Raw genomic sequence first — 21,769 nt, 5'->3', positions numbered from 1 at the left:
GCTGTGGGTGCTCTAGCTTTTTGTATGGCTAGCCTGAAGGCTAACATATAATAACCAACCATATTACTGTATTGAAGTACTAATGCTGTTAAGTCTGTAAAGGCACTGAATCGCCCAGACTGCTTATTTGGGATTTACGGTGGTCTGCGCAACCAACCAATCCATTTCTTCAAGCATTTAATAAACAAAAAGTTCCAATTCGTTAACTTCAAATTAAATGGAGTGTGTGATTTTCTCGATTAAAAAAGTTGTCTGGACATATAGCATGCCCGGTGCACTAACAAAACTCACTTACAGGAGTTTAAAAACATCTGTCCCCCTTAAATGTCTCCCCTGAATTTAAGAGTGTGCTCAGAGTATATACAAGGTATAAACCATGACGGGCCATGCAGTTCCCTGATAGATACCATACCTGGGGTGCCTTTAACCACCCCAAAAGTGGTTTATACCGCTTATAAAACATGGCTACCTGTCATTTGTTGGAAGATAATTAACACATTTAAAATTGAGACAAAACCAGAAACTTGTGTATACATCCGCAGTGTAATGGTCCCAAATTTAAATTTAATTCATTGTTAGCTTTTTTGGAGTGTGTGTTGTACCTTCCCTTCCCTTCTTGTAATAATGTACAGTAGTGTTTAATTGCAAGTCTGTGCTTAAAAAAAAAAAAAAACACATTTTATGTTTAAAAATAAATTGCACATGCTGGTTTATTGTAAATTTCTGCATTGAAAGTGCCATCTCACTAGAAAACTAGTGGACTGATGGATGATGGGTGGAGTTTCAAATGACACTAAAAAGTGGTAAGGGCAGGGCTGGATTTTGGTATCATGTGCCCCTGGACAATGAACCAGAACACACACACCCCCCCCCGCCCCATCCCCAACTGACACCAGATTCAAATAACCACTCCATTTAACGTGAATACCAAACATGCAATACATTCATGAAACAATTAGCTATAAAAAGACTTGTCATTAAAACAGTGCCATCTAGCGAGTTAAATACACAACTTTTAATAACTGGATTAACCACTTCAACACCGTGATGTCAAATGAAAACCCACTGCAGTACCATGCTGTACGTCAAGTTTCCACATTCTATTCTATGATCGGCTTCTCAGTCTAGCGTTCCAGGTTTCATTCTCTAAAGCAGTGCCAGTACTGTGGAAAGTGCAATGAAAGTTGGGGGAGGGTCAGGTGACATTTGTATTGACATATGCGTGTCATGTAGTGATTTCAGTCTAGCTGTGGGCGTTTAGAAGGCTGAGATATTGCAGGAAGCCATTCAGCTTTACACACACACTATATATATATATTATACACACACACACATTATATATATATATATATATATATATATATATATATATATATATATATACACACACACACACATACATATATTAACTTGATTTATTATTAGTTTTTACTTGTTTAGTTATAGTTTATATAGTTTTTAGCAATTACTTTAATTCAGGCCCGTTATTTGGAACAGTAGCGACGCCAAAACTCTCGGTGACCAGTTGTTCAGGTTCATTTGTTGTTGTCATTACTATTTTTATAGGAATTAAAACCGAAATTTGATATATAGTCTGTTTTCCAGCAGGCATTTTTCACTAGCTTGCTTTTCCTTTTGTTTTTTTCGTTTTGCTGCACCGCTAAGTTTTCCAATTTTTTCTGTATTAGTCTCTCACCGTCCTCCAGCATGTGCACGGTGTTGCCAGATTGGACGGGTTCACGCCCAAATGGGCTTCTATTTTTTGTATTGTGCGTGAAGAAAATGGCTTTGGGCAGGTGCCTATTTTTTGGGCTAGCTTTGGGCATTTGTGGGAATACTCAAATGTAATACATTTTGAATAGTTTTAAAACATTTACAATATTTAAGCAAAATACTCAGCTACATGATACACAACCCTTAGTGTTTACATCACTGTTGCGAAACATTGTAACAATAACACGCATCAATATCTGTGACATGACGTACATTTCATTATTACTTTGGGCTACAAACGTTGCACTTTCTAAAAGTGCAGTCTGGTAACAGGTGTTATTGCAAATGAGAATTTATTCTGAAAGGTTTTACTTGATTAAAGGAAAGGAATGTTTGATTGATTGGTATGATTTCATATCGGCGTTATTCCGCAATTAAAAATAAGGTTAAAATTGAGTGCCCCCCGCGTCACATAAGATACGCAAACAGTACTATTGAATAAGTTACTTTTTACAGTAAGCATTAATTGGTACACTTTCAAATTTGAAGGAAGTTCCACAAACTCACCAGTGCCATCAATCAATAAACAAATGTAGGCCTTACACATTACAAATTTGTCTGTGTACTAATACAAACCAAAAAATTGTATTTATATTAGTTTATCTTGAGTTAGTCTGTCACCTGTATGGATATTGCCAAACTCATTGACCCAATATTTAGGTGTGATTTCTATAGTTTGGCATCTTTAAACAGCTTGAGTAGTAAAAACGCACTGGATACTGAAGTAAACTACAGCTACATTTCAACATCAACGTGACACTGACAGTGTGCCTCGTTCACCAGAAGCAGTTTTATTGAACAAGTATGTTTACTAAATTTAAAGCAATTCCCTGTGTCTGATTATATGGCAAGTGTACTGATTTGGTTACCAAACAACCAAAAAAAGCCTTGCATGGTTTTTGCAAGTGTAAAAATAAAAACCGATTCCTAGGATCCCTGGTAATTAAGCACATAACACAAAGTTGCAATTGCAAATAGTGTAGTTGCTATGCTACAATGGGGAACATCAGAGGTGATTCTGATGTCACAATTTACACTCCTGAGTGGGCAGGTTTTTGTAAATATAGTTGGCAACCCTGCGCGCGCATGACTAGTAAGAGACGCAAGTGTTTAGCTAGCGCGATCACGGGGCAAGTGGATTGGATTTTAAAACTGCAAAATAGCATTTAACTATGTATTTTTTAAAACCAGGCTGTGGGCCCCCTCAGCAGCTCAGTGCCCTGGGTCTGGCCTTGTCTTTTCCTGATTGACAGCAATACATAAAAAAAGTTTACAAAAACAAGGAGGTTATGGCCATTTGCTTCAAATCCAGGCATAAACCTCTCTCATTTGAGAAACTAGAGCCTCAGCGTCCCATGGCTGTACTTCTCTGTCATCACAGCCATATTTGTCTTTCTGGTGTACTGATGGATGCAAAAGTAATGACAAAAAATCCTTAACCCCGTCCCTGGCACGGCTTGGCTTAGATCCAAGATGTCTCGTGTGGCCAGAGTTTTGCGGTTAGGTTCTTGCTTGGCAAACAGCCAGTAGAGAACCACCCATACCTGTACCCGTACAGAGCCCTCACGGGTCGGATGTGCCAGTGGATAAGGGGTATAAAGTGCAGCTGATTTAAAATGGTCAGAAAAAAAAAAAAAAAAAAAAAGGGATTACAAAGCCGATATTTTTACAATTCTCACTGTGACAGTATCATGACAGGCAAATAGCTTGTTTTGGATGCCACTAATTGTAGTTAACAAAATAGTTGCATAAAATTCTCTGCCATGATATAGCTGTTTTAGGCTAGACAGATTTAGTTATTTCAACTGTCATTTGAAACGGCTCACGGCAGGCTTCAACACACTTCTGGCACAAATATATCTAGATACGAGGGGTAGCATGTATGTAAATGAGGAATGAACCAGCTACCTACCTAGTGCAATTCCATTGGGCCACTGAATGTCTGTCATCACCAGGACCTGCCGGTCTACTCCATTCATCCCAGCTTTCTCAATTTTTGCTGGCTCACCCCAGTCTGACCAGTAGAGGAACCTTTTAAAAAATAAATAAATAAAACAAAACAGGATTACAAGGTTGTTTAACAATTGAGACACAAATCACTTTGGTAAAATTTATTAACCAGCCCCCCCATAACAGTCATTACCCACACTCAATTAACAGGAGGTTACATAGAGGGAAACTGGTCACAAAAGTTCGTAACTGCATGGAGTAATAATTCGGAAGATCAAGTACAACCTATGGAAAAGAAAGCATGTTTAAACCTAAAAATCAACAAGTTGAATTCAAAACATAGGTTTTAAAATATTTACATTTAAATTTAGCTATTTTAAAACTTCCAAAACACATGGAACTTTCAATGGGATTCTGGCACAGCACTTTGGATTACACATTGTTATTGGTGCATGTTATTATAGAAACCAGGATCCACAATATATAAAATGTTGAGAATTAGTTTGCAGTTTTTATTTATTGATGAATGTTACTGGATCATATCGTATGGGGAAAGGGAAGTTGATGGCTGGTTTTAACAAACAAAAAAGTCTCATTACACACAAAACAATTCTATAAAATTAAATATTTATTCAAGCCCCATGCCTGTACTCAAATTGTGCCAATCCCATTGTCCTCTTCAAATGTTAACTGTAATACCTACCAAATTGGATGCTGGTGCAACTACCACATGGCTTGTGAGTGCATTACGATTTATGACTAATTACTTATAAAATGACATGTTGGCAAGATATAAACTTCATAATACTATATGAAGACACGGACTACTGGAGATAGTTCTTGTAATGCACCCCCACCCATTTCAGTTTAGCTACTAAATTGTACTATAGTAGTATTTGTTCCCATACATAAAATGCAGCATACCATTCCCATGGTTTTACAATGCATTTACCATCTTCTAGCTTGGTTTGCCATATCTCACAAGCTTTGCAATAGTTACTTCGGCTTGTTCCTATAGCATTACCATAAACTGTTGTATAAGTCTGCGATGTGTGCAACCATTGAACTACTGTACCCGTGCCACAATGGGATTACTAAAACCACGGTTATGGCTCACACAAACTTCAACGACCCGATTATTTTTTCAGGATCTACAGCATTCAGGTCATGTTGCTAGGTAGAAACACAAAGGCACTGTTCTAATTTGTTACTGTCAATAACCTTGGGTCATTTTGAATGCTAAATGCAAGCTTTCAGACTGACTGAACTCCTCCAGACAACACTGCTTTACCGGTTAACAAAATAGCTGTCAGTCTATGAATTTATATTTTGTAGAATATACAATTATTTGCTGTTCATTCACGAAGCAAAGTAAATACCACACACATTACAGTTCAATTTAATACATAGACAATACAATTTAAAATGGCTAAATAACCAATTTAATATAAAAAATAAAGTTAACAAAATTACCCCAACAGAGGATCAACAGCAAGAGAGGCTGGCTCCTTCAGACCACTGTCAAACAGAATTTTCTTTTTGGTGCCATTGAATGATGCAACAGAGATGGTTTTCGTGCCCAGGTCAGTCCAGTAGATGTTGTTGTAGATCCAGTCTACTGCAATCCCAACTGGTGTTTGTACATTATCAATAACCTTGATATGGTTGCTTACTTCATCCCGTTTATCTATTAAAGTCCTGGAGATAAGAACACTTGTTACTACACCAGAAAAAATACATAAATAAAATTTGGTAGGACATGGATTAACCCAGTGGTTCTCAATCTGTGGTCCGTGGAAAGGTTACAGAAAGGAAGCGGCAGCATAGTTATAGATCCCATTGCAAACCCTGCAATTGGGACCTTAAAAACCCAGCTACAGAAGTAGGAAAGAAACGCATACATGGAGAATATCTCCAAGTTTAAAAAAAAAAAAAAAAATCTAAACTGTCAGTTTTGTAGTGTCTAAAATGTATTCTTTACTAGGGAGTTTATGTATTGTGCTCACGTGCACTCAACACAGCAGCTTGTAAAAGTAAGTGAACACACGACAGGGCGTGTATTGTGTGGCATTAACATACTGCTGTAGTTGGGTTGAAGGCACAAAACTAAGCAACACAAAAAGCACAAGCCCTGGAGTGTTATCCTGCTTATAAAAACAGATACAATAAAAAAAAAAAAAATTAAAAAAAAAAAAACACTTGAGACAAAATAGTCAAACAATGTCATATCTGTTGTAAACATAAAACCGGAGCTTTAACGTTTACATTTATTGTAATTATAAAATGAAGCATCCGTGTTGGTCTCAATCGCTCTGTAAACAGCGCCGACATAACCCACAATGTTACCCTTGTTCGTGATCTAGCATTTAAAAATGCCAAATCGTGTATTTCTTGATGAAAAAACAGAAGCAAAAAAAAAAAAAAAAAAAACGACAAAGTTCACCATCATGCATTACTACTGCTGACCTGGAGAAGCCAATACAAAAATACACTGGCATTTTAAAATGCTTGGTCACTAACATGCCATCATTGCGGTTTATGTCAGCACTCTTTACGGAGCGATTGAGACCAGCCAAAATTACACAGAAGCATAAATTATCGTAGACATTTAGACTTAAGACGAAACTGTTTAAGTCAACATTTTTGTTTCATAAAATCAATGAAAACACAAGCTGCAAAGCAATTTTCTTCAATTTCATGTTGTTTACTTGTTAAATCTTTGTATCTCTTCCTTTTTATTTTTCTTGTAATTCTAGCCACTTAAAGATCAAATGTGACAAAAAGGAATGTCACCAACACTTTAAAAAGACCTCACAAATGTGTATATGTATTGCAAGTTTAATATGTTGTGTATTGATCATTTATTATTAATTTAATTGTGCTTTGGCAAAAATAAGGCTTTGCCATGCATTGTACAGTACTATATAACTGCATGGTAAACCCCCCCGGTTAAATTTGTTATGAAACTTAAAACTAGAATCATTCTTTAAAACTCCAATTTAAAAATTAACTTTGCTCACAGAAACAGGCCCATCCATTGCATAAAAATAAATAAATGTTAAGTCTAGTCGTATTGATTTTATGCGTTTATTTTTCAGACAGCTACAGTGCCGTGAAAGTATTTGCCCCCTATCTGATTTTCTACATTTTTGCGCATTCTTCATATTTTATTTGGTCAGATTTTTGTGGGTTGTAGTAGTATATAGAGGGAGTCAGAAAAAAAAAAATGACCAGTTTGGTGCTTCGTTTGGTGTGCAAGGTAATCAAAACATGCAATCTTCAGACATGAAAGTTATTGCCCCCCCTAGTTAACTCAACCCAATTAAAATGGATAATTCATGTCAGCTGTTGGAGTACTTTAACAACCAGGCCTGATTTGGGCTACCCCTGCCCAATATAAATCTGACTAACTTTGGCCCTTACCATCAAAGTGAAGTTGTCAGCACACACGTTCTAGAGGCACATCATGCCACAAACAATTCCTGAAGACCTCCAGAAAAAAAAAAAAAAGTTGTTGATGCCCATCAGTCTGGAAAGGTTACAAAGCCATTTCTAAGGCTCTGGGGCTCCACCGAACCAGTCGGAGCCATATTGTCCAAATGGAGAAAGTTTGGGACAGTAGTGAATCTTCCCCAGGAGTGGCCGTCCTGCCAAAATCTCTCCAAAAGCAAGGCGTAAAATCGGCCAGGAAGTCAAAAAGAACCCTCTGACAGCATCCAGGGATCTGCAGGCCTCTCTCTCCTCGGCTAAGGTCAGCGTTCATGACTCCACCATCAGAAAGACACTGGGCAAAAATGGGATTCATGGCAGAGTAGCAAGGCGGAAACCATTGCTCACTAAGAACATGAACGCTCGCCTCAAGTTTACCAAAAAGCACCTGGATGATCCTCAAGGGTTCTTGAACAATGTTCTATGGACGGACGAGTCAAAAGTGGAACTTTTTGGCAGACATGGGCCCCCATTAAGTCTGGCAAAAACCAAACACTGCATTCCACAGTAAGAACCTCATACCAACGGTGAAGCATGGTGGTGGTAGTGTCATGGTTTGGGGATGCCTTGCCATCATTGAAGGAACCATGAATTCTGCTCTGTATCAGGAATTCTACAGGAGAATGTCAGGCCATCCGTCCGTGAGCTGAAGCTGAAGCGCAGCTGGGTCATTCAGCAAGACAATAATCCAAAAACACACAAACAAGTCTACATCAGAATGGTTGAAGAACAAGAAATTTAAAAGTTTTGGAATGGCCTAGTCAAAGTCCAGACCTAAACCCCATTGAGAGGTTGTGGTAGGACTTAAACTAGCAGTTCATGCTCGAAAACCCACAAATGTCACCGAGTTATAGCAGTTCTGCATGGAGGACTGGGCCAAAATTCCTCCATGGCGCTGTGAGAGACTAATCAATAAACTACAGGAAGCATTTGGTTGCAGTTATTGCTGCTAAAGGTGGCGTAACCAGTTAGAGTCTAAAGGGGCAATTACTTTTTCCACACAGGGGCATTGGGTGTTGCATAACTTTTAGTAAATAAATGAAATGTATCATTTTTGTGTTTTGTTCACTCGGTTCCTTTCATCTAATAGGTTTTGGTTGAAGACCTGATAACATTGTGTCAAATAAGTAAAAATGCATTAAAATCAGACAGGGGGCAAATACTTTCAAGGCACTGTATATATTGTTTATTGTATGGTCCGACAGAATTCAGGTGGTCTGCGAACAAAAGTTTCAGAACCACTGGATTAAACTTTAGGTATGATATCGAACTCCTTCAACACTGAAGACCTTTAAGAGACCTAGGAAAAAAATCACTCAAAAAACATGAACTCTGAAAATTCTTAATGCAAGAACTGTAAATGTTGTAATTTTGGAATATATTTAGTGTGTTTATGTAAATAAATCCTGTTCGCATGCGAGGTGTATCAACTTCAACCTCCGTCTCGATCTCCTGCCTGTCACTCAGCAGCGAATCCATGCATCCACACGGCTACCCTGTCAGAAGCATTAATACCCTGTATCTTTCTAAAACAAGGAATTTAGGGGAGCTCCCTAATAAAAGCTGAATCTCAAAACAATTGTGTGAATATAGTAATTACAGCTGTGTATAATTGTATTTAAAACAGGATTCATTTATCCGCCCTTTACTCTTCCCACTGCAGTCAGATACACTATGGGATACTGTGTAATAAAATGTTTATTTTTTTGAACAGCGATTGCACGTGTGTTAAAGGTAGTATTCAATTAGATTCAAATTTCTTACCCTAGAAAATGACAGCAAATAAAACACTAGTGTGAATAGCCCTTAACTGTTTCAAAGCTCTTTTCAAAATGTGCACTGGGGTTTGATATCTGTCCTCAAATCACCGCAGGAAGAGCGATTAAATACTTTAAAACAAGTACTCTGGGTTTTCTGTTCTGTACCACATCATGGATCGCTATTGCTGTGTTACCAGTTTTACAATGTGAACAATAATCCTGACTGGCACTAGAGCAGCCATTTTGAAAAGAGCTTTGAAACTGACCAAGTTAAGTGTAAAAAGTTGTCAAGATATTATTTAAAACATGTACCAACACGAGAGAACGTGCAACACTATTTTTCTGAACCCTGCTACTTTAACTTTTGTCATTAGCAAATGTCAGTGCAAAATGTGTTCTACAAATTCCAAGTGATTTCCATTGATAAGTTATATAGAGAGCACCGCCAACAGTGTTCAACTGAGCCAATTTATAGAGAATTTCCAGAAAGCAGCACTGTAGATACAGCAAGAGTGCAAATTAGTTTTAGCCAATATGATCCAGGGAAGAGAACCATGCACTCAGAAGAATGATTTATGTTGTACCAAAACAAATTAATAAATGGCTATTAGTTTATATTAAATGTAGTCTGACTGTTCATTGGAAAGCTCCAATCCTTATGTAATCAACAATTTAATCCTGTTTTATTGTGTGTGTTAATTGGATTTGCTGCAGCATTATGTAAGCAGATCAAACAATTGTATCAAAGAATATTAACATATCGAAAGAGGATGACAGACAACAAGGTTATTGTTTTCAGACAGTGCTGAACATAAAAAATAAAGGAAGTTACCTAAAAATAGCTTTCTGTCCAAGATCTGCCCAAAATATCTGCTGTGAGGCAAAATCTGCATCCAGTGCCACAGTGTTTCTTAACTGTTCTACTATCTGGGTGTACTCCTTCCTCTCCAGTCCTAGCTTTCTTATATCCCGTCGGTTGGTGAAGATCAGACATGGCTCCTTTCCTGTAGAACAAACACCACTAATTTACTGTTGAAGAAAATTTAAAATTGGACTACATTGAATATGTATGGGGAGGTCCAAAATAATTCTGACAGTGTCTCGGGAGGGGGTAAAATAAAAATGTACCTTAAAATGACTTGCGCCAACTCAGTGGATAGAAAACTATGAAATATGTAGGGAAAGTATAGATACATCAGCAAGGTAGGATAACTGTCAAATACAATACCATAGTAACCTTAATATCACTGTATACAAACGTGCACGTTAATCAAAAAGTGATAGAGATAGATATATTATATATGATAGCTACACACACATTAAATTACTGTAATTCACACTCCCTGTAACAGAATGCTACTTGTGCTTTAGATTTCACAATGAGGAGAAAAAAAATAGCAATTCACTTTTTTATAGTTAATTTAACACTTTAAAAAAGAACCCTAAAGTTGTACAATGTGTTACTGCCACAGTATGTATTATTCCAACTACAAAGATCTGTCGTTCACTCAAAACAATGTGGAGCTGCAGTTTGTTAAAAAAAAAAAAAAAAAAAAAAGTAAAAAAAAAATAAATAAGAGCAGAGAACTTCTACTTTTGGCATAAAAAAAAATGCTTTAAGAAGTTGAAAAAACAAGCAAGTGGTCTTTTAAACAAAATTCCAGAATGTTGATGACGACCTCAGAATATAATGTTCATTCCAAATGGCTCCAAAGTGCCTAGTTTGAAAATAAGTTCACATTCCTTTCGTTTCCTGATAGCATTAGTTCCATAGCATTGAACCATCCCACAAATTGTGATGTCTTCTACAGTGTAGTCATTTCTGTTAATGTCTGGCGACAGGAGAGGTAGAGGTGTTAATTCGTATACTTCTCAGATGTTCCACAAAGCGATCAGTCAAGCGTCGTTTTGTTTCACCAATATATAGCTTGTTGCATTTGATGCAGCCAATGCAATATACTATTCCTTTACTAATGCAAGTAAAAGTATCATGGATAGGAAATGAGGATTTTGCTCCCTTAACTACTGTGTTGCTGTGAATGTATTTACAAGTTGCACAACGTGACCTATTGCATGGAAACGTACCCTTAAGATTGGGTCGAATGTTACGGTGGACCAGATGCGCTCAGATTTTTGTCTTCTGTATGACAGAGGAGCTGTAGAAGGATCATCTTGAAGAATGTTAATTGTTGTATGATGTGTTGTACTTTTTTGGTCATAGGATGATATGTAAGAACAAGGGGAATACGATTGTTGGTATTCTGTGTTTTGGTTTTGTACAAGGCATCCTTTCTGTTTATTGTCAATACTCAACTGAGCTTCTCCAAGTATAGGTGTCTGGGAAAACCAGTTTCTGAAAAATGCACACGTCATTTGTTTTATTAAAAAAAAAAAAAAAAAAAAATATATAAATCACTATCACCACTGCAAATGCGTCATTCTTAGTAAATGGGAGTATGGACTGGAGTTGCGACAAGCTTTGGGATGTGAGGAGTCGTATCTTAGATATGAATGAGTCTGTTTCTTTGTAGAAGATTGTAATATTGATGGCACAATTAGAAACCATGATGGTAATGTCCAAGAAAGAAATTTGTTCAGAAATGTTCCGTGTATACTTTAGAGCTGGATGAGACAGGTCAATAAAATGTATGAAATCCATTAAATCTTCATTAGTGTTATCGGAGATGCCAAATATGTTGTCAATGTATCTAAGATATAACATTGGTGTATGTCCCTTGCACTAATGAAAAACTATTTGATCCATCCCATGTTCCCATGCTGACACCTCCAATTGGTTTATAAAAGTCTCCATTAAAAGGAGAAACAATTCAAAGAAAGGACGAGTTGGGCTAGTTGCAAAAGAATATCGGTTGCAGGTTCTTTTACTGTCCGTTTATCAAGGAAGTATTTTAGTGCTTGTAAACCATCACTGTTGGGGATAACTGTGAAGAGGCTTTTGACACCCATTGAGAAGAAAGTTATATTTTCACTGTTACGATTTAAAGTCAAATTATCTATTTGCAAAAAATGGTTAGAGTCTTTAACGTATGAAGGTAGAGATTCCACAATGGGTTGGTAGGCTTATGAATTTTAGGAAGTAAATAAAAACGGCTACAGCGAGGGTTTTCAACAATAAGATTAGACACAGATTTTGGTAATAAATTATTCTGGATGGCAGAATGGATAGTAGATGTGACTCTAGTTTGTAACAGTTGGGTAAGATCATTTGGGACTTGTGTAGAAGTCAGTGTCAAAGTTTAGATGCTTCTATATAAAAGATCCTTTTACCAAACTACTACAGCTCCTCCTTTTGTCAGCAGGTTTTATTATGATGTCATTACGTTTCTGTATATTCTGTAAGGCGTGATTCATCTGTTGTCAAGTTTAAACTATTAGTGTGTTAAATTAATTTGGCTTATTTCTCGTTCACATTTATCAATAAAAAAAAATCTAAGGCTTGTAAAGCGCCGGAGGCTGGTGTCCAAGTAGAGTGCTTTTGTTTGTATTTATGGAAAATATCTAAAAGGAATCAGAAGCTGTGTTGGAGAATTGTGAAGCACCTAATTCAATGGGCATGTAAACACATGCAGCGAAAGAAATGCGGTGTGTCACTGATGACTGCAAATGTGTCAGTGGATTTCTTTATAGGTACAAATGAGACCTTTGGATAAAACAGAGTGTTCAGCAGTAGTAAGTGCCAAATTTTCTGGGATTGTAACAGTTATGTGGTCTTTGCTGTATTACATTTTGATAATTAATGGTAGTCTAATGTCATAGTCTTCCTTGAGCTTAATCCATTTTTTTTTGCTTTAGTTATTTTCATGAAATCATAGAGATCGGCATTTAAAATTGTGAACAAGGCGACAAGCTTGGTAGTACAAATCATTAAACATATCTTTCAAGCATGTCTTGCAAGTCATCATATCATGGTCAAGTTTTTGTATTTTATATTGATAATTTGATAGTATGCCTCATGATACTTTTACTACATTTAAATAAAGTAGATTGCACTTGCCTATAATATCCTCTATGATTGTAGCTTGGATGGAAATTCATTCCGACGCCTTTAGGAATGAGGTTTACTTTTAAACAGTTCTTAATGAAATTAATATGGTTGGTAAATCTTGTCTTGTGCCATGTTGATCTTACAAGTTTGATATAAAATTGGAGTTATTCTTGGGTTCAAAAAACTGGTAAATCTTGTTAGTTCTTGGAAGCACCGAGATGTTATTTTTCATATGCAAGTCATAGTTCTTAAGTAGCAATAAAAATATATGTAAAGTTTGAGAAAAAGGAAACTGCTGTGTACCAAAATGATCAATAAGAAAAAGAAAGTATATTTAAGGTACTTAAAAGGTAGAATAATTGATTACAAATCAATTCAGGACCTATATATCTATATCTATATCTATATCTATATTTGGTAAAACCCATAAAAGAAAGCTGTATTTTAAACTAAAATATGTACTGTTTGATTCAAGTCTACAGTTCAAGTAAGCTTTCAATGTTCTTACACAGGATTACAGTTTGTACAAAAATTTCTTCAAATGTTTTGAATACCAGTAGTGGCTCTGGGCTTCCTGAACTAGTGTCCTTATTTTGTTTGTACGACACATTGCAAGGGATGGCTTGCTGAAGTTTTTTGTAAAAACTCCTTAAAGCAGGGTGATCTGGCTCATTCTGGCCAGTTACACGTGTGGGTTGTGCACAACGTACAGTTACAAAAGATCTGTCTCAGTCCTACCTCTTAACGGTAAGAACACAAGAAAGTTCACAAACAAGAGGAGGCCATTCAGCCCATCTTGCTTGTTTGGTTAGTAGCTTATTGATCCCAGAATCTCATCAAGGATCCCAGGGTGTCTGCTTCAACAACATTACTGGGGAGTTGGTTCCAAACCCTCACAATTCTCTGTGCAAAAAAGTGCCTCCTATCTTCCTTTCTGAATGCCTCTTTAGCTAATCTCCATTTGTGACCCCTGGTCCTTGTTTCTTTTTTCAGGTCAAAAAAGTCCCCTGGGTCGACATTGTCTATACCTTTTAGAGTTTTGAATGCTTGAATCAGATCACCGCGTAGTCTTTGTTCAAGACTGAATAGATTCAATTTTTAGCCTGTCTGCATACGACAAGCCTTTTAAACCCAGGATAATTCTGGTTGCTCTTCTTTGCACTCTTTCTAGAGCAGCAATATCCTTTTTGTAACAAGGTGATCAGAACTGAACACAATATTCTAGGTGAGGCCTTTTTTGTAGCTTCCCCACATTGTTTAGGATGAAGACATTTGAGTCAACATAAACTCCTAGGTCTTTTTCATAGTTCCCTTCTTCAATTTCAGTATCTCCCATATGATTTATAATGCACATTTTTATTGCCCGCATGTAATACTTTACACTTCTCTATTAAATGTCACTTGCCATGTGTCTGCCCAGTTCTGAATGCTGTCTAAATCCTTTTGAATGACCTTTGCTGCTGCAACAGTGTTTGCCACTCCTCCTATTTTTGCGTCGTCTGCAAATTTAATACTATACCAGAATCTAAATCATTAATGTAGATTAGGAATAGCAGAGGACCTAATACTGATCCCTGTGGTACACCACTGGTTACCTCGCTCCAATTTGAGGTTTCTCCTCTAATCAGTATTTTCTGTTTTCTACCTGTTAACCACTCCCTAATCCATGCGCGTGCATTTCCTTGAATCCCTACTGCGTTCAGTTTGAGAATTAATCTTTTGTGGGGCTTTCTCAAAAGCTTTCTGGAAATCCAAATAAACCATGTTGTATGCTTTGCAATTATCCATTTTCAATGTTGCATCCTCAAAATAAAGTCAAGTAGGTTAGTTAGACACGATCTCCCTTTCCTAAAACCATGCCGACTGTGTCCCAGGATATTGTTACCATATAGGTAATTTTCCATTTTGTATCTTTATAGTTTCCGTGGAGTTTTTACAATGCAACAAAATATGGAGTTGATGTTTTGGATCAGATGGCACGCAAGTATTGCGTGAAAGCTGGCTCCCGCCGTTGGCCTGTTCAGGTGTTGTACAATGTATTGGACTTAACAGCCATCAACTCCTGGGCACTTTACATAGAATGCATGGAGAAGAATTTACCAAGGAAAGAATAGATTTTACAGTTGGCACAGGAACTTCAGCAGTACATGGAACTCATACGCGGTCCTTTGAAAGTCAAACCGCAAGTATTTCCAGTGGCCAGGTCTTACCGGTGTTACAGTCATGCCCCAAAAGGGAGGGAGGGCCAAAATGAAACTGCAGAGTAGCCAGACTTCATGGTGGTAAGCACCCAGCTGTATGATAGCCAACACATGTGGGCCTGTGGCAGCAACATCTTAGGGCTGCTGGGTCACAGCGGCTTGCGGCTGCTGCTGCTTAAGACAGGTACTAGTATAATTTCCTTCAAACATGCTGCAAATCATGGACGCTGTGACCTTGAACGTTACTGGTTACATTTCAGAGAACCATGGTTATGATAACAACGTTCCCTATCAAGTACGAAATGTAACTATTACTGAACTACCGGACTGCTACAAGACTAAGCCAAGACTGCCTTGTGAGTTACCATTCAGAACCCCAGTAACAAGTAGCTAGGGCTAAAAATTGAGTGAGAACTTACCTCTCTTATGGTGTAAGGCTTGACCCAGAAGCCACCCTCAACACTCCAAAGCCAAGGTTTTGGGGACCGATGATATTCAGGGTCGATACAATATTGCAAAGGTATGGGGAGTAGCCCAAATCGCTCCCTGTCAGACTGGAAAGGAGGTGGATGGAAGGCCTCCAATTCCACAGACCAGTTGATGTGGAATGCTTAGATTGGTACAAAGCGTAACCTTTATCCAGGCTTTAGCAGGCTTTGGCAATTAAATGCTTGCATCACTAACTCAGCAGAGGCAATTGCAAGCAAAAAAGCAGTTAAGTGACAAATTTCACCTCTGTTGAATGTAAGGGTGCAAATGGAGGCTTCATGAGTGTATCAAGCACTATGTTAAGCGTCCAGGTGAGGAACAATATCCTTCAGGAGGTGGCTGAAGCCACCGAGCTTTCAAAAAATTGCCCCACCAGGAAGTAAGCTCCTGGGAATTAACATGGCAGGAAGAAAAGGCTGCCAGATAGACCTTTAAAACGTGGATGGGGATTTCCCCTCGTCAAATAGGTCCTGCAAAAATTGCAGTATCACTTCCATGGGACAAGTCGTGGGGTCAAACCCATGAGACAGACACCACATACCTGTACTGGGAAACGTGTGGACGCTGCTCTGGCATTTTGCAGGGTGTCAAATGACCCTACTGGACAGACTACGACCACTTTGCTGCTTCAAAGTCTGCAAACTCAGGGGTGCTTCAGTCCTTCTGGCACACCCATAGAAGTGTCTGCAGCTGATGTACAGCTTTTGTCTTTTTTTTTTTATAAATAATCAACCTTAACAGTGCTATTAATAGCACTCTGGCCCAGTCCTGCCTGCTTTTCTCCAGACAGCGGGAGCATGGCGAGCAGTGGGAAGGCATACAACCAAGGCATCAAAAACAAACAAAAAAACCCAGCCAGCAGATCTCCAGCTCGATATGTAGAACCAAAAGGGGGCGACAAAGAGGAGTATCTCTGCTCTCCCAAACCTGTCCCAAATGAGGCTCACCACCTTGGGGTAAAGCCTCCACCTCAGGCGCTGGGAACTCTCCTGGAAGAGGAGGTATGGCACCCAGTTTACCACCCCAGGCAGGTGTACGGACAACATCTCATCTGCAGGATGGAGCACAAGGAGGTTAAGTGACTTGCTCAGGGTCACACAGTGAGAGTCAGTGGCAGAAGTGGGATTTGAACCGGTGACCACCTGGTTACAACACTGGACCACACTGCCTCCTAACATTAACTGGTAATGGGCTGTCAGCGTTTACCTCTTCAGGAGGAGAACTCTGGGACGCCAGCCACAGAGACAGCAATGGACAGCACATCCGAGGTGCCCGTCTGTACTTAAAGCCCTGTGTTGTTCCAAGGGAACGGGGGGGGGGGGGGGGGGGGGGTCAGTGCGCTCACGCAGCAGCTCAGCAAGTACTGTGCCCTGAGCAACAGCTGGAGGAGGCGGTGGCAGAGGAAGATCAAGACCATAGGTCTTAAGCAGGTGATGGGGGAGAGCTCTGCCCAAGGGATACTTCACGAATTACGATGTGTACTACCAAAGAAAGTAACATTTAGAGAATTAAATGAAATATGTACTGCAGCGCACTTGATTGCAGTGGAAAAAACTCCCATTCACTAAATCTAGCTGATTGTGGTAATGAAAAAGAATGGTTTTAAATATCTGAAACTGACAGTTTGCTGTGATGTATTTAATATCGTAAACAAAATGTACCCCCTGAAAAACTTGTTTTACAAAAAAACACCACATGTAAACATAAGCGCTGTCTTACATGCGCTCAGATCAGAACTTCACTAGCTAACACAAAATACGCAAGCTGCAGCATGCCATTTGCAATATTACAACTGTATACAGTTAACTCCAGCCACCAATTCCATACAACACTTGCAAAATCTCTCAAATATAAAACATGCCAAGATCATTGCAGTCAGCAGACGCATAGATTAATGTGTATATATTTCACTAGTATGTATGTTCTGTGGACAAGAGATACTTGGAATTTTGGTCTCATAACAATCTTAATACTACTACAGCATTTGGCAATTACTGTACATTGGCAAGTGTAAGAAAAGGCTGCATCCAAATTATCCTACAGTACCGGTATCAGAGTGTACTTTGTCAGGGTGAGCCAAGAGCACTTTTCAACCAAGAAATGTTTCACAGTGGGGGAGGGGGACAGGAGGACTTACCTACTGCTTTGCATACTCCAGTAGTTGGGTCCATCTGGTAACCTTTGTGACATTCACATTTATAGCCTCCTTTTAAATTGATGCATATCTGACTGCAGATTCCAGGATTCTGACACTCATCAATATCTGGAAATGTATTTATAAAAAAGAAAAAAAAAAAAAAAAAGTGACATTGTAGTAAAATCAAGCAAAATAAAAACAAAGGGCATTTTCACACCTAGTTCACTTGCAAGTGATTTGAATCGTGGTTCACTTGCAAAACAAACTAATTTTAAAGTTCGTTTCACAACAGAATTCAAGCAAACTTGAGTTTCTTTTAAAGGGAATTCAAATGTATTTGTTTAGTTCACTTGCAGCTTTACAAACTAGAGTTCTACTGGTTTCACATTGCACCCCCCCCCCCCTCTTTTTGGTTTATTTGGTGCTTTGTCAGAAAAACACTTTTTTGGAGGAGATGACTGAATTGTGGATTATGAAAAAGATGTACATAGTACATTCAACCAACTGCAATTTGGCAATAACCGCTAATATTCATCCATTATCTGTAACCACTTAATCCTATAGAGGGTCACAGTGAGTGTTATTGCCAGTAATAAGTTTTAAATGTTGTACACGTGACAGTGTGGAGAGATACAGATGCAACACTAAAACTCAGGCGGAGCAGCACAAATGCAACAGTGACCAATATCTGTACAGACAGTACACCGCTCTGTCTTGGCATGTTTTCCCTGCGAGTGTATATGGCACAATTATAATAAAGCCAGATGCAATACAAATTATTCAACTGTCATTTCATACTTTTCTTTGCTTGCGACAGTTTTGCCATTATGCTTAAAATTATGCACTTGCTGCAATAGTAAATCTTAACACACTGGTATTAGTGTCATTTCATTGAATAGCCCTGGGTCACGCCAGTTACGAAAATCAGCCCCATAGTATTTTTTGTGATGTGCAGTTGTGTACATTTATTTATTTATTTTACTTAAATTCATATAGCACCTTGCATCACATGGACCCCAAGTTAAAAACGTTAGTTTATCACCATTAACCTTCAAGACTTACTACAATAATGAACGAAGTGATCTTGAAGGTTAATGGTTATATTTCTAATTTCAGGGAACCAGGGTTATAAAATTACCCAACGTTCCCCATCAAGTACAAAATGTAACCATTACCTCATGGGTACCAAAGCTGTCACAAGGCAGTACTGCAGACCAACTGGAATGCTACCAGGCTAAGCCAATGGCCACCTTCTGCATTACCATGAGGAACCCCAGTACAAGTAGCTAGGGCTACAAAACTGAGGGAGAACTCGCCTCTGTTTATCCTGCAAGGGTCAAGCTCAAGGCCGTCCTTAACACTTGTTCCAAAACCAAGGATTTGTGGATCCACAATATTTCAGTTGATAGAACCTAGTAAGGTATGGGTAGTAGCCCACACCACTGCAGCCACGGTTCAGGGTGCATGCAAGGTAGGGTCAGAGAAGCCGCTGCCCTCTGCCAGAAGTTATGGAATGTCATTACCATGAGCTCTAACAGGCGGCTATTCTCTGCACACTGCCGTCCAACAAGGAGTGGACCTGGAGTCCAAGCACACTCCTAGATAGGAGGCTGTCTGAGAAGGGGCAAGCTGGCTCTTAACAGATTCACCATAAGCCCCAACCATAGAAGGTGGCCGATGAACAGCTACGTGTGAGCATATGTCTGTCTGAGCTGGAGACTGGGCAAAGCGAACCAAAAAGTACAGATACCTTTGGGTCTCAAAATGGGGCCAGCGTAGCATTCCTGCACCTCAGAGGCATAGGGCGCTAGAGAGGCCAAAAGACAGCAAAACTTCAACTCATACGCTGTTCCCTAACAAACCATAGGTACTGAATTGTGCCGGTTTGGGGATATGACAATAGGCATCTTTGAGGTACAACTTGGTGAACCAATTGCCTGGCCTGAATGACTGCAACTAGCTGTTGCATCGTCACATTTTTAACTTCCTTCCGCTCATAACAGGTTGACCTGCCTGAGGTCAAGGATTGGTCCGAGGCCACCATCCCGCTTGGGCATGGAGTAGAACCCCATCCTCCAACTGCAGGGGGTGTACCATATAAATAACCCATTTTTGCAGCACAGCTGCTACCTCCCGAGGACACCACAACGGTGTCCTGTGGGTCCGTGACTGATGCTGCAGTCACACCCCGCAAGGGAGCAGGACTGTGCCTGAACTGCAGTGAGTAGCCAGTCTGAACAGTACTAAAAAAAAAAAACACCCAGATGTCTAGTGCACTGACACCAATACTCCAGATGGCTCCCCGAGAAGAAACCCTGGACTTATGGCCGCAAACCCCTAGGCCACTGCTAACCTTGTGGCTTGTCCTGAGGCTCTTGCTTCTGTGCTGGTCCCTGAAGCTGCACCAGGTAGGCAGCAGGCTGGAATTAAACTGAACGGAGAAAGCGTGCCTGTGATAAAACTGCTGCCCAGAGCTGCACTATTCCCAGATGCATGGCTCTTCCATAGACAGAGCCTATGAGATGGTGATGGGGAAGAGCGCTGTACAGGTGAAGGACACAGTGCACTCTAGAGTGCCGCCGTTACAGGGGGAGTTTAACCACATACACCATCTGACTCCTCTTAGACGCAGAGCACCTTGGAGAAAAAGCGCACAAAAAACCACAAGCGGTTTGACACAAACAAACACTGTACAGTAAAATGTACAGTTGCTGTCTCTGCTTGTTAAAGACAGTAACTGGACTGTCAACAAGGCCTGCTTGGTACTACAGGCTGGCTTTGCATAAATCACAGGGATAACCCTAGGCATTATGCAAACAGCAAGCAATGTAGAGCAAGAATGTACAGTTGCTGCCTTAGCATGTTAAAGACTTGCTGGCCAAGCAATGCTGTTTGGTACTGGTTTGGTGCATGTAGCACAGGTTAGGTATATTTGTGCACAATAGGAGTTACACATACCCTACGCCCCCTCTGCCGTTCTAGACCACGCCCCAGCCGAAGCAGCAACATCTGTATAACAGGGCGGGAGCTGTAGCTCCTATATACAGTACTTACTGTAACAGGGCTTGTGCAGTCCACAGTACTTAAAAAAACCCTGCTGTCTCAGACAACACAAGCAGCAACGCAGCTGTATGGCATATTACAGGCAAGTACTGTAAAAAGAAAACAGCGCGAGTCAAACTCAAGCTGGGTTCACTGCGCTCAAGTACCTGCACAGTGTCCAAGCACTAGTACTGTACACACACGGTACAGGGCATGGAGCACAGTATGGTGCACAGAGTGGTACAGTGCAGAGCACAGTACATTACCAGTAACCTCATTCACCAAGAACAGTGGTAGATCAGTTACTGAAAAACAGAAATACAGGGATGTCCACTTGTATAAACATCAGGCTCAACGCAACAGTCCTAAGACTGGAGGAAGCCTGCTGTCGCCATCAGATACCAGAGCAGCAACAAGACACTGCAAGAAGTCAGACCCGAGGCAGAGATGAGCCCAGTGACTGCAAGTGAAATCAGCAAAGGTAACCTTGTTCGTTGTACAAAGTACCAGCAGGAACGGGAGCAGGTCTTGGCCCTAGTCAACACAGGAGCGATACCCACCTATAACGCTCTTGGCTGACCAACAGTTCTAAAACTAAGGAAGCCTACTGTTAGCCAACAGTCTTCACACTAATTCTGCAGGCAGACCTTAAAGTGGCAACTAGACACGAGAAAAAACTGCAAGCAGTCCGACACAGCGCGTCTCAGCCGAACAGGACAGCCGAGCCCAGCAGCTACATCAGTGTTTGTGGGAAATCACAGAACCCACCGAGAATATCTTACACAATACAGCATTCAAATACGTACCGTTTAATAGTTTATATAACATTTATTTTTATGCTTCGACCGAAGCTAGCAGCTTTAAAGAGAACACGAGTAGCCAACTTAAAGGTGTTCAATACTTGGGAAGGAGCAGCGGAGCA

General features: G+C 39.7%; 1 protein-coding gene across 3 annotated transcripts in view; it reads right to left on the bottom strand.

Annotated features, from left to right (window-relative positions):
* vldlr (very low density lipoprotein receptor) overlaps positions 1-21,769 on the bottom strand; it is a 131,715-nt gene that overhangs the window by 56,195 nt on the left and 53,751 nt on the right. For all 3 annotated transcript variants that reach the window (XR_009308218.1, XM_058996737.1, XM_034014912.3), the window contains exons 9-12: positions 17,806-17,931; positions 9,805-9,976; positions 5,197-5,421; positions 3,686-3,804 (exon numbers count right to left, since the gene is read on the bottom strand). Coding sequence is in view for 2 of the 3 variants with exons in the window: in XM_058996737.1 (XP_058852720.1) it covers positions 3,686-3,804; positions 5,197-5,421; positions 9,805-9,976; positions 17,806-17,931 (642 nt within the window). In the remaining variant the exon portion in view is untranslated. The remainder of the gene's footprint in view (positions 1-3,685; positions 3,805-5,196; positions 5,422-9,804; positions 9,977-17,805; positions 17,932-21,769) is intronic.

Source organism: Acipenser ruthenus, chromosome 2, assembly GCF_902713425.1.
Source record: "Acipenser ruthenus chromosome 2, fAciRut3.2 maternal haplotype, whole genome shotgun sequence".
NCBI lineage: Eukaryota > Metazoa > Chordata > Actinopteri > Acipenseriformes > Acipenseridae > Acipenser > Acipenser ruthenus.
Note: the sequence above shows the minus strand (reverse complement) of the source record. Positions and strands in the feature narration are given on the sequence as shown.